We start from the raw sequence: 13,186 nt of genomic DNA on the forward strand, positions 1-13,186 counted from the left end.
AACGAGTCAATAAAAAGTTACACAGTGCACCTTTAAATCAAATCTTTCTGAATCCACTCCCCCTGTTTATAAATTTTAGTCAGTCTCTTAAAATCGGACATAAAATGAACCCAAACAGCCTTTGGTCCTGGTCCTGTCCGCGGGCATGTCTCCTGAGCGCTCTTGCCTGTCCTACGAGTGAATGGCATGGCCTTTGACTTTAATGCCAAACCACAGGCCTGCATGTTTCTGCTCCTCCTCCTCCGGCCGCCCCATGCGTTTTAATGGGACTGCTGTTTTTGTCTATGTACAGTATGTTACAGTGCCAATGTCTGATACAGCGGTGTCTATTATACTGCTAACAGACTTCTATAATTTCTCTTTTTTGTTGAATTTTGGAAGAAAAAGCACACTGTCAGATCCCCCTTTCCTTTAAATGTTAGATATTATTATGATTATTATTATTATTATAGCATTTGCTAATTTTTACAATGAATTGTTATGATCGTTCTTATCATTATTGTTATTCTAAGTAGTAATATTGACTCTTTGTTGCACAGCACTGACAGCTACATGACGTGTTGTGCTACGAGCTTGTATGATATTTAGGATGAAACATTTATAAATACATGCAATTATTGATACTATCTGATATTTTTTAAAAACAGTGGTAGGGTCGGTTTGTGTAACGTGGTATGAGATCTCTGGGCGTTATGAGTGATACGTGTAAATTAAGGGAAATCTTCTCTTGGGACTTGAATAGCCATTATACATTAGAAATATGATACTCTATGGCTGTGTTCAGACTGACTGCAAGGGGCTCAGATTTAATCTTCAAAGCAGAACATGAACGAGGCTAATAATGATATATGTAAGCTATTGTAAACATTAATATAGTTATTGTTTGGATTGGTGTGTCCTGGCTTGCACTGAGACTCCTGTTCTGTAATAAACACTGAATTATTACCCATATTATTACACTACAACGGGCTATAGAAACAACATTTATTTGTAATTTATTCGATGATCCATCTGTAATCCCCTATGACTACTTTAAAGAAAATTTAATAAAACACAAACAGATCAGAAAATCGGACGCAACAATTCATATTTACACAAATCAAAAGATCATGTCATACATTTATGCAATACAATTATTTAGCTGCACATATAGGCCTAATTCATTTTGCTTTATCAATGTAATCATAGCAGTGATATAAAAGATTCGGTAACACTTTATTTTAGGGTACACTCGTGTTGATGCTGTAGATGGCTAATTAGTCATTAATTCGTAATTATTCAGCACTTATTAATGTCTAATTCCCCATAACTTTATGCTATTAGATAGACATTTACAAACACTTTATTATTAATACACTCCTTATTACTGCTTATTACTATGATACTAAGCCATTTTTGTCCATGAATTATGATTCTAATAACCTTTTGGTAATAAGGGTGTTGTTTGTTTTTACTTACTTGCACTTAATAAATTTGGTCAAATTTTTATACAGCACTTTTCTACCTTCAGTACACTCAAAGCGCTTTACAACAAGTAACCACTCACCCATTCACACACATTTATTCATTCATACACCAGTGTACGCAGACACTGGGGGCGAGGTGGGTTAAGTGTCTTGCCCAAGGACACAACGACAGCATTCATCAGTAGGACCTGGAATCACACCAGCCAACCACTGAGATCCATGAGAGCGGAATTCGAAGGACGAACGCTCTACCAACTGAGCTGCTGCCATCCATTTCTTGTGCAGCTAGTCCTTAACAACACACTTATTACCAAAAGTTTATTAGAATCATAATTCATGGACAAATAAGCAGTTTTAAGGAGTGTATTAATAGGAAAGTGTCTAACTAAAAGCAGAATAAGCTTATGGGGAATTAGACATTAATAAGGGCTGAATGAATCCTAATAAATGACAAATGAACCATCTACAACTATGCTAATTAGTAGGTAGTTAGATGTTCATAAGTGTATCCTAAAATAAAGTGTTACCAAAGATTGGAAGTGGATGTGTCCTCCAGCTCGTCTGTGTAAAAGCGAGACATATTCATCTTAATCCCAAATGAGTCAATGGCGTTTCGAATCAGGAGAAGTGCAGAAATAAGGTGAAACACAAGGTCTAAAGAAGTCCCGTCTGTGACATAAATATTACTCTTACAAAATATTATGATAGGCTTCTTGTGCTTAAAGCTACACTATGTAACTTGTCTTCATGGAGATGCTCTTGCTTTGCCCGGAATGTCCTTCAGTATGGCATTAGTCATTATTAGGTCATGTCATTATAGGATTCTAACCATGAGTGGCACCGCCTCTCCCCAGATCTGACCTGCTGTCATCTCCATGGTGACAGATAATTAATGCCAGACTGTGTAACTTTCCAGGCAGAACAATTACATCTCAAGATCGAAAACATTAACATAATTTCCACAGTTAACACAATTGAGAGTGTGATTGTATTGGGCCCCTGCTGTCTCCAGTGTGAACGCAGCCTCCCTCGTCTGTATTTCCTGAAACAGAGCTCTGACCTCCACACGACGATGGTGCCAAATGAGAAACCTAATGCCTACAGATGAATATTGCATGGATTTATTTCTATCTATAACAGAGACTATGGTGTGATATCGACTTCTGGGTGCTACGCTGGACATATCCTCCTCGGAGTCCCAGGGCAGTGTGTAATGGAAGATGTTACTATTGTTTTGAGGGTAAAACAGCATTTAAATATCGCAGGCTTTGTAAATCCTCCAAAGGATCAACTGAATTAAAGGAAACAGCAACCCACTTCTGTCTGCATTGACTTTTTTGTTGTAAAACTGTTGTTGATAACCATGTATTCTTACTTTTAAGTGGGCTCACCCTGCCACAGATCCTAGCTGTAACTTGGCTTGATGGTGCCATCTATTTGTCTCCATGGGGATAAATAAGTTTACTGACATACTGGGGGACACTCTAGGAAAAGCAGCAACTTCTCCATCAAATGGTGAAGTGGCTCCAGCCCGAAAAGTTACGCAGTGCACCTTAAATATGCTATATCCTCCTGAGCCCCAGCCCATTCATTTGTGTCCTTTAGAGTGAACATTGAGTTAACCAGTCTTTCTTTTAAGTGTTTAGAGTTAGATTCTTAATGAGGGGACTAGGTTCCTCTGCCTAAATAGGGCTGGGGGATTATAGAGTACTATCATGTCCAGGATAAAAAATGAACTCAAAAGGAGTTAGTTTGTGGCTGCACTATGATAAAAAAAATAATAAATAAAAAATAAAGAAATTAAAAGGGAGTCTAAAAACATTTCGAGGTGACTGTAGAAGCTTGTCAGAGATGTAGGTCATCAAAAAAGTTGTTTTTGTTAGGTTATTAACTTCACGTGGATTTAACACCAAAATGTCCCCAGCATCCATTACTGAGGACGTTATGTAATAAAAATAAATAAATAAATAAAATGAACAAAATCTAAATGTTAAGGTGTTCATTTACCTCCAAATAGAGAGGAAAAACACCAAATACATATATATTGCAATGCACTTTTTTCTTCGGGTTCCAGGGGGATATGAATATGTGTATATTTGGAGCAAATGAAGCACTGAATAATATACCATAATTGCACAAACAAACATTATATATTATATTATGTGACAAATGATGCCCGTACAATCCTAAACACAAGCTATATTAGAAAAAGTTAAACAATTTATATGTGACTACAGCCTGAATTAACAAGAATAGAAATACCTCTGCATCATAAAGTTATAAAGTTGCTTATTTTTATGTACTTTGTTTATTGAGAACACTGGCATTCAGTTCACGTCATATTTTCGAGGTTGGTTATTCCAATCCTATAGCAAAGGCATAAACATGTTTTTGAGGCACTTGTTGATTAATTAATTTCCCCATCACAGTTAATTTAAATGACCTTGACATTAAACATAACTCCAATAAACTTCTCATTCACTGGGTTGTTCAAGTGTGCCTATAAAATTATACATTTAATTTATTTAACCATATAATATTACCAAATTAGAGTGACTGCATAAGTTTACACAGCTAAATAGTTCTGTTATTAGATTGGTAATAGTATTGAGTATGCTGTAGGCCGGTCTTCAGCAGTGGTGTGAGCTGGGGACCTCCTGTGGCTGAACTCCACATCTGTGCACTGCAGATGTGCAAGTTAAACCAGGGATAAGCATTAACATAAACATAAGCATAACATTCGTAGACAAACAGAAAACATGTACGAGCGAAGAATAAGTGGGGGTTGTTTTGATAGTCGGCGATCATAATTCATGCTTTGATATTAACATGGAAATAGAGTGTTATGTGGTGGGACCAGTGGAGCGTGCGCTGACAGCATCACCTGGGAGTAAACCTGAATCAGAGCTTAGTCGAGTCTGACAGCTCACCAATGCTGTTTATAATGTGTTTCTGTCACAATGACTCTGAATAAATATGGACCATGGACCGTGATTGAATAAGTGAATAGGAGATAGATAGACTAAAGATGTTCGTTTTTCACTGAGGCTACATAAAGCACAGGGCAACAGATTAGTGAATTAATGCGGTGAATCATTCAAGGATGAAATTTGACCAATCCATCTCTCCTTTTAAGGACTGAAACCAAGAAATACTTTCTGCCTACTGAGATTTAGACAGTAGAGGTTTCTGAACTCGCAGTAAAAAGTACTTTCATGATCATTTAGGCCAATTTTGTAAACCTACAAAAATGAATCCAAGGGTCACAGTTGGGTTGGACATGCCTGAAATAAACAGACATCAAACAGCATACACGTAAACTGTTTATGAAGGGAAAAACTGCTGGCACACCCTTGTTTTAGATGGAAAATTTTTGTTTTCTCCCTAGACCTGGGTTAATCACAGTTTCAGAACACTTTAGTCTTGTGTTTTCTACAACATTGGTTTAGTTCTTAGCAAAATGTGGCCCTTCTTAGTAATAGAAAATGGGCAAGGTACAAACCTGGGACACAGTGATTGATTATATTAAAAGTCCTTTATTGCATAAGTGGATGCCAATGACCCAGCGAAGCGCACTACCTCTCTTCTTATTTGTTTAGACCTGATTTATAGCCCTGATTTAGGCTCACTTAAGGCTTTGAGGCTGCCACCTATAACTCCTGACATAGATTCTAAAATGCAAAGTGTGATTATGGCCTAAATAATACTGTTATTATCAAAAAGCTATTGTTATTACATGAGCAGCCACATAAGAGAAGCAAGACAACAATATAAAAAACATATATCTTGCATTATAGAGATAACAGATCCCGTCCTGGTGTTATTTTGTGCTAACTCCCCATCTCTTTGTGTAGTTTGCATATTATGTTACAGTGAACCGTCTCTCAGTGCGCACGTGAAAGAACTGATGATGACTCTACGTTGCCCCTAGTGAATGAATTAGAGAATTGATTCTGTTTCTTATGATCCCATCCAAATAACCAAAAGGGAATTAATGAGTGGTAAAAACAGCCGTTGGAAAAAATATGATCTCTCATTATCTCCAATAGTGTCAGCAGGAATGTCAGCAAAAAGATGTGAAGGAGCTAGACTCAAATTATGAAGACCAGCCATTAAAGTGAGAAAACGTCTACTTGGCATTTGCACTGAGGAGCTACTTGTCATTAATGGCTCATTCACTGCTTTATTATCTATGGTATACTTCTTTTTGCCGATATAGATTGCTATTATTTGTTTATGTTTTTACTGAATAGTTATAATAATATTTTTAAATGTATGTCATTTTCGGATTAACTTAAATATGGGAATACATTTTTATTTTTTGAATTTAATCCTAACATATGTCTTGAAATACTGAAACTACTACCAGATACTACCAGAACAACATTATGATGTGTACAGTATATTTATGAAGTCATACATTGACTGTTTGAACCTCAGCCAGCAAAGGAGCCAGAGGACATGCAACGCAGTGCAATGAAACACACAAAAATAAAAATAATATTTGGGGGGAAAAGTGTTGGAAATGCAGAAGCCAGAGTGTGTGCTCCAAACAGACTTCCCCTTTCAAATAAACAATCTGCCAGTGATGGAAATCTGCGTAATGAGGGCTCTGCAAAACAATTATGTAATGATCAAGATAACAAAGATGTATTGTGCCCTGGGTAAAGAGGTAAAAGTGTACACAAATCAAGACTAAATATGAGAGGGACAAACAATAAGATAAGGAGAAAAAGAGATAGATGGAGAAGAGGAGGGCGAGGGAGAGAGGGGGAGAACATATCTGCATATTCTGTCTGTGTAATAGGTCTCTCTGGCATCTGTCTATAAAAGCACTTGTTTGGGTCTGAACAGTTCTGCATAAGTCATTACTTTGTCTAAACCTCAAGATGAATTTGTAACCTATCGGGGGACAGAAATGGTTTCATGCTAAATAATAATAGTCAGACTGTCTTTTATATAAAAATAGGTGGAATTATGTGATACTATGTCATGTAACTTTGTATGTATTTTAACATGTCTGCTCTATAAGCCATTTTTGGGAGTAAGACCATACTTTTATAGGCTAAAAGCAACACAAATTAAAAATATAGTCCAATGTAATAGTTGCAACAGTAATAGCATAGATACTGTATGCTTCTGTTCACAAAAGAACAAACTAAAGACTTCTTTGAACATGTTTTCTCCCACTTCATTTAAAATGCATGCAGAGCTCTTATGTGTATTTTAATGTTTTCATTTACTTCTAGGACATGTGATAAACTATGTATTCCGCTCACTCACGTATTCTGTTTACACATTTAATGCTCTTTGGTCCAAAACTGCAGACTAGCGTTATTTTAATGTGGCAATAAAATGAAAAATATACAGGCCACAGCAGTGCTTAGCAAATGTGTGCATCTTATAGTAAACTCTATGTGAGCAAAAGTTGCCCAAATCTCATAAAAATATAACTTTATGGCTATAAAAAGCAATTTAGTTTAATACCTGAACTTTGGAGGGCAGTAAAAATATAGGCTAAATTTAAAGTATTTTACCATCTGATCATTTATGGTCTTGTTTATGGGCAGAAGTGTGGAATTTAAGGTAAACCATCTGGACATCTAGTGTTTTTGCAACACATGAAAGCTAACTCTGCATTTATGACCAGCAGTCTTTTTCAGAATTAAGCAGGGTTTGGCCTGGTTTGTACTTGGGTGAGAGACCCTGGGAATGCCAGAGGTAAAGTCAGGGAGCAGTGGCTCTGGTGAAAGCTGTGGTTGCATCCATGGACAAGACATTTCAAGACATTTCTCAAATCTGGTGTGTTAGAAAAACTCTACATTTTGGAGGAGTTGTAATATATAGTTGCATTTTCTTTGCACTTGTTGAGGACTTTTTGTAGATAGAAATGAGTAACTTCTATGACATGTTATTGATACAACTATCTGTGCTACTTATTCTTTCTAACTCATGTTTTTTTTAAGTGTTCATTGGGAGTGTCCTGCTTTAAGGTTAATGTGTCAGTAGAAAGTAGTTTTGATATTATAATTGATCATACTCTCTATATCAGTATATCACACATCAAAATTTGCTATTGTGAAATATCAATGTCACACATTGCCAGCCTTGCATCCATCGTTCTACCCCAGGGCAGCTGTGACTGCAATAACTTAACCCCACCAAGTGTGGAATAAATAAATGCACACACTTTTTAAGCACCTTTGCAGTGGGGAAAAGCCCTTATAAGACCAATGCAGTATTGTCCAACAGAAGCAATTCACTTTAAAACCAGAAGTTTAACAGTGGCACAAAAAAGAGACTTCATGTCCTCAGGATAGCAGTGTCTTTGTAAAGGTAAGACGGACTATTCATTTGATTTGCTGCTATACATTAAGGTCATTCCCTTTGCCTCAACAGCAGCAAGAACGAGCCAGGTTATACAGAAATGCCTTAGGGACACACAACTGCAGTTATAGGTACATAAAATACAAATAGATGGTGGATGCACTCCTTTCCTTCAGCAAATGGGTGTTAATGAAGTAGCCTTTAGCTTACTCCAGATTGTAGTGCTTTTAACCCCACAGCAGCCAAATTTATATTCTGATAGCAGTTTGCTATTTTATCCATAATATAACCATTTCATCTTATTGTCAGCTTGTAAAATTCAGAAGTACAGCAGAATAAAGGAATAGGTACATAAATATTGATTACATTAAGAGTGATTAAATTAATATTGATTGCACTGTTCATTAAATATTCTGTATAAAACTTTCTTCATGACAGTAACTGGCTAGAGCGGCCAGAACTCCATTTCCCAGACGGCACCGCGGCAGGATTTCCTGTTCTCCCATTGGTCCGTCTCTCTCTCGCGGCGGAGGCAGACATGAGGCAGTGCTGAGGGTCCGGAGGAGAGCTGCTGAAATGAGGCGCTCACACGGAGGAGCTCAGACCGCAGACAGGCACTCACAGCCGGGCACAGAGACGAGGCTCCACCGGCTCCTCCAGGCTGCTCCCGCCGACTGAAGAGGCTGTCCATGCGGAGGCTAGCGCTCGCTCTGCTGCCTTGTGCCATCGCCCTCCTGGTGCACTTGTGGTTGGTCCAACGACGCTCCGCAGATCCGCTGGACAGCAACACATCCTCGGGTACTTTTTTGCTTCTTCCCGGGGGCTTTTTCCTCCAAGATAACTTTGTTTTGCCAGCATGGATTTGGCTAACTTTACGCGTACGCATTTGGGTAGACTGTTTGGTGTTGATAGTTGGACTGGAAACAGGTAGTTGACTCGAAAGCTATCTTTTATTATCCATTTAGGATCGTAGGTGCGTGTGGTGCTTTATTTTTTCAAGCTAATAATAAAATGTGACAGTTCAAGAGTGCTGGGCGTTGGTGGGATTCAGCCAAGTTAAGCTTTTTTAATGTGCATCTCCACGGGCTGCATACTGCTCAACACTTCTGAAACCTCGCTGTAGCTTACTATTAATTTGAAATTCTTGCATACGTGTGTATTTTTTAGTTTTTGATCCTAGAAGATATGCCTTGTGATCAATTATGTAGCTTGTTTCCCGTCATTTTTTATTAATTGTTTTATTTTTTCCACATTTTGGCACTCTGCACGTTTAGTAATGGAGTTTTTGCTCATTGTCTGGTATTTTTAATTGCCTTGGAAACATTGGGGTGGGATTTTCTGAATTGAAGGACAAAGTGCTTAAGCTATGGATGAGGTTTTAAATGCTAATGGTAGTGTTAGAAATGATTGCGTTGCTTCTCTATTTTCCACATAGACCACTTAAATATTATCTTATTATCCAAGGGCGCAGCCTGTTGCCTTAAGAGGAGCTAGATATTTCTATTGTATTGATTGTACGTACTGCATAAATAATTGATGGCAGTGAATATAAGATACTTTCTCTTAGTGTCAACTGTTGCATAGCAGTATCTATTACACATACAGTACAAACATGCAGTCAGATCATGGTAAAAACACTTATTGATCCATCACAATTTATAATGATTTTTTTTTTTCATTGAAATTTGGCCTTTAATTATAGGATTATGGCTTTTTATATAAACCTCAGCTGAATGAACTCCACTTCAGCACCATTAAACACAAAACTAATCAGTTTTATTTAATGTTCAGTTTTAAATATCAAAGAACTGTCTGTAGACCTGTTGATTCAAAGGTTGAGTAAAAAGCCTTGTGCCATTTGCAATGATGTAATCTGCGATCGATTTTCCGACCGATGAAGCTTCGATTTATATGTTTTTAATTGCCAAATCATGTATTTTGACTATATCTCAACCTAAATGCCAAGGTTTTTCATGCAGCATTGGCAAGACTTTCAAAACAATCATTATTTGTACTATTATTTTGTGACAATAGTGCAGCCAGTATTGATCTTTTTTAGCTTATTTTTTATATTCGAAGTGGACCTCCTCAAGGAAAATCTGTCTCTTGTGTTACATGACTCTTCAGATTGTAAAATGGCTGACTGCGTATAGTGGCAGTTGTTGCTTTTGCTCATAAAACCTTCATTGTGTTGTTGCAGTAGAAGTAAACCTCTACACAAAGAGTTTATATGAAGGCAGATGTCAAATGTTTTTAATAGGTAATGATGAATATTCATTTTTTCAGCTGATCTACTGTTAATTATACAGTATTAATCTGCTTATAGATGCTCTCTGGTTAAGGTGCATTGTGGCAGAGTGGTTATCATTTTTCTCCTTGTGTTATTATGAGGGGGCTTCTTGTCAGGTTTTCCCCTTTTCGAGCTACATTCATCAAGCAGGCGTAACAGTGACTAAATGCAGTAAGTGAATAAGATCCATTAGCTCCTGTTTGGTAAAGGGCGTGATACAGTATCTTAGCCACCGAAGTCATAATTTTTTTTCCCCAATATAGATAGAAAAAAAATGGAAAAATGGGTGTGGTTTTGGCTGCAACTAATGATTATTTTAGACTAGTCAAACAATTATTTCTATTTTACTTTAAATTACGTGTGACAGGTTTTGATGATTCTCTGATTCTGACTTAGTTTGGTGGGATGATATCTGCTGTGAATATTAATGATAGTTTTATACAAATCAAGAAGCAATTTGTGAAGAAAAGTTGAAAAATATGTTGAAAATTACAGAAAGTGATGAGTTCTGTTTCAGAGAGTTCCATATTGATGACATAACACCAGAGGGAATTTGTCCAAAGGTTTTGCACAATTTACATGCAAGAATCACATTTTTCTGAAACTTAAAGAATTATTTCAACAAATAAACATGTATTCTTCCATTTTTGTTTGTTAAAGAATAATATTTGTGTACATTAGAGGCGTGGTTGCTGTAGGTGCATGATTTCCAAGCAAGAAGTCAAATTTTTAACCTGGAAAATGGCCAAAGTGGGAAAAGAATTATACAGTTTTTAGCTAAATCTTAAGTGTGTTTCAGTGAAGAGAGTAGTCCAACCTGTCATAGGCAATTTAAGATTTTAAAATAGATTATGAACCAAATAAAGGTTGAAATATGGTGACCAATAGCTTCTACATACAGAATAGTTACGAAGAAATAAAAAACAGAAATTGTTTTGTTTTTTTTAAATAATGGCACTCTCTTTGTTATAAAATGGTTGTTTCATATTAATTTTAGAGTCTGTATAGTTCAGATTATGATTAAAATTAAGATCAGTATCAAAATTTGACTACAATCTTTTTTTAATAGTTGACAATTAGTCGATGAAATGTTATAGCCCAAGTTCTGAATGATTTTGGAAAAAAGACAAACTCCAAAACTGTACCTCTTTTGGGTCTGCAGTATCCAGTCCCCAAGCTACTGAAACTCAAATTTCACAGAGTAATGCTTAACAGTGCTCTGTGTAACTTTACTGGTGGTACAAGGGGGTATTCTTCATGGAGAGGCTTTTTTTTGGTCCGGATTGTTCCGTTGTACAACATTATACATCTCTATCTCCCTGGAGACAAACAGGTGAAGCGACTAGACCAAGTAATAGATAAGATCGGCGGAGAAGCAAGCCCACTCACAGTAAGAAAACATGCTTAAGGTATTTCTATTTTCCATAACATCTCCATGGAGACAAACAGATGAATGACCCTCCACCAGAAAAGTTGCATATCGCTCCTTTAAATAAAAAGTAAATGCATAATTTTATGCTGAAAATGTCAGAAATGGAACAGGTACAGAACTTTAAAATTTGATTGACTCAGCTCACTGTTTCAAGATATGGTATTAATGCCACTCAAGTCAACATAAGAAGAAATAATGTAGTCGTTTTTCTTATAAAAATGGTTCATTTTTTTTTGGCTGAGTGGAGCGATGGCATTTATCCCTAGAAAAGCATTCATCTTGAGCCTGTATCTGTTGTCTTTTCAAATGTCTCTCTACACTATCTGTCTTGAGTGCTTCTATATTTGATTTCTCCTTTCCAGCTTCTGCAATTGTATATATATTCTGGTAACTTAATCCTCCTTTTTTTCTTCTTAGACTTTCCTTAAAAACTGTCTTGATGCTTTTGCCCAAACCCCTTAGAAAGAAGGTTAAATTTGGAGTGTTGAAATCCTAACCTTTATTGTTTTGACTGGTGTAGGGCACAGTTTCTCTGCCACATGAGGTAACTGTCTGCATTTTCCATTTCAAAAGCAGCAGTACTTAACTCACGGATGAATATTTGATTGTGTTCCAGACGAAGCTTTGCCGTTCTACGATGTTTTGGTGGGAGTGCTCTCGGCTCGGCACCATCACGAGCTGCGTCAGGCCATAAGAGACACATGGCTGGGCTACCTGCAGAGTCACCCCCACTTCCAGCACAGGTGGGCCCCCCAATGTCCCTCCTCTCTGTCATAGCAAAAGAAAAAAATCAATTTTGTCAACTGGACAAACGATAGAATTGAATTTTTCTTTTGCTATGGATCCTACCTGGGCAACTGAGGGATTACACAGACATCCTCGTCTTTGTCGTCCCTCACCTCCTCTTTGTACCTCTTTATCTCATCTGTCCCTCCTGTCCTGTAAAGAGCATGCGGGGTACTTGGATATAACTTGACGATAGGCCTTTCACAATAACACATTTTGAAGCATAATATATTACTAGAGAGATATATAATGATAAATGATAATACTGAAACTATTTTTTACTGGCACAATAACTTAAAAGCAAGATAATCCCTTTAAACCATTTTTATTGCAGTATCATTAAAAGGTCTGAGCAAATAAAAAACAACAAATAAATAATGCAATGAAGCAGTAATTAGCCATAGACTTATACAACCCTCTACAGCTCTAATCTTATTGTAATACAACAATAAATCCCCAAATCTCCCCACTTTTACAAAGAAAATATACATGCAATAAATACTGAGCCCCAAAATACATTATTCCACTTTTTATATACTGAATGATAAGTCGATATTGTAATTAATATGACGATGACTACTTGGCATTGAAATCATAATTAATGTGTATCCTTTTGCAGATGGTCAACTTAATTCATAAATATTCTCGGTACTTGCAAACTGAAATCAAGTAGTAATCTTGTAGCCTGATTCATCAGACTGTTTCACAGATGTGGAAACCATCTGACCTTGCAGCTTTAGACAGTAGGCAGGTACCTTTTTCATTTAATCAATCGCTGCTATTTGGTCGTGACATATGTAATGCACTGCTAACGGGGCTAACTGGTATATTAAGCTTTTCTCAAATCCCGTAGGAAGAAGGGCAATAATGTCTTTCCCCTTGATA

At 36.9% G+C, this 13,186-nt stretch overlaps 1 protein-coding gene across 2 annotated transcripts in view; it reads left to right on the forward strand.

The window, feature by feature from the left end:
- The first annotated feature begins 8,326 nt into the window (after nucleotides 1–8,326).
- Nucleotides 8,327–13,186, forward strand: part of b3galnt2 (beta-1,3-N-acetylgalactosaminyltransferase 2) — a 45,880-nt gene continuing 41,020 nt past the window's right edge. For both annotated transcript variants that reach the window (XM_055162872.1, XM_020921529.2), the window contains exons 1-2: nucleotides 8,327–8,591; nucleotides 12,132–12,258. In XM_055162872.1, coding sequence (XP_055018847.1) covers nucleotides 8,483–8,591; nucleotides 12,132–12,258 — 236 coding nt within the window. In that variant the 5' untranslated portion in view covers nucleotides 8,327–8,482. The remainder of the gene's footprint in view (nucleotides 8,592–12,131; nucleotides 12,259–13,186) is intronic.

Source organism: Boleophthalmus pectinirostris, unplaced genomic scaffold (assembly GCF_026225935.1).
Source record: "Boleophthalmus pectinirostris isolate CB_2022bp ecotype Guang Dong unplaced genomic scaffold, ASM2622593v1 HiC_scaffold_5, whole genome shotgun sequence".
Lineage (NCBI taxonomy): Eukaryota > Metazoa > Chordata > Actinopteri > Gobiiformes > Gobiidae > Boleophthalmus > Boleophthalmus pectinirostris.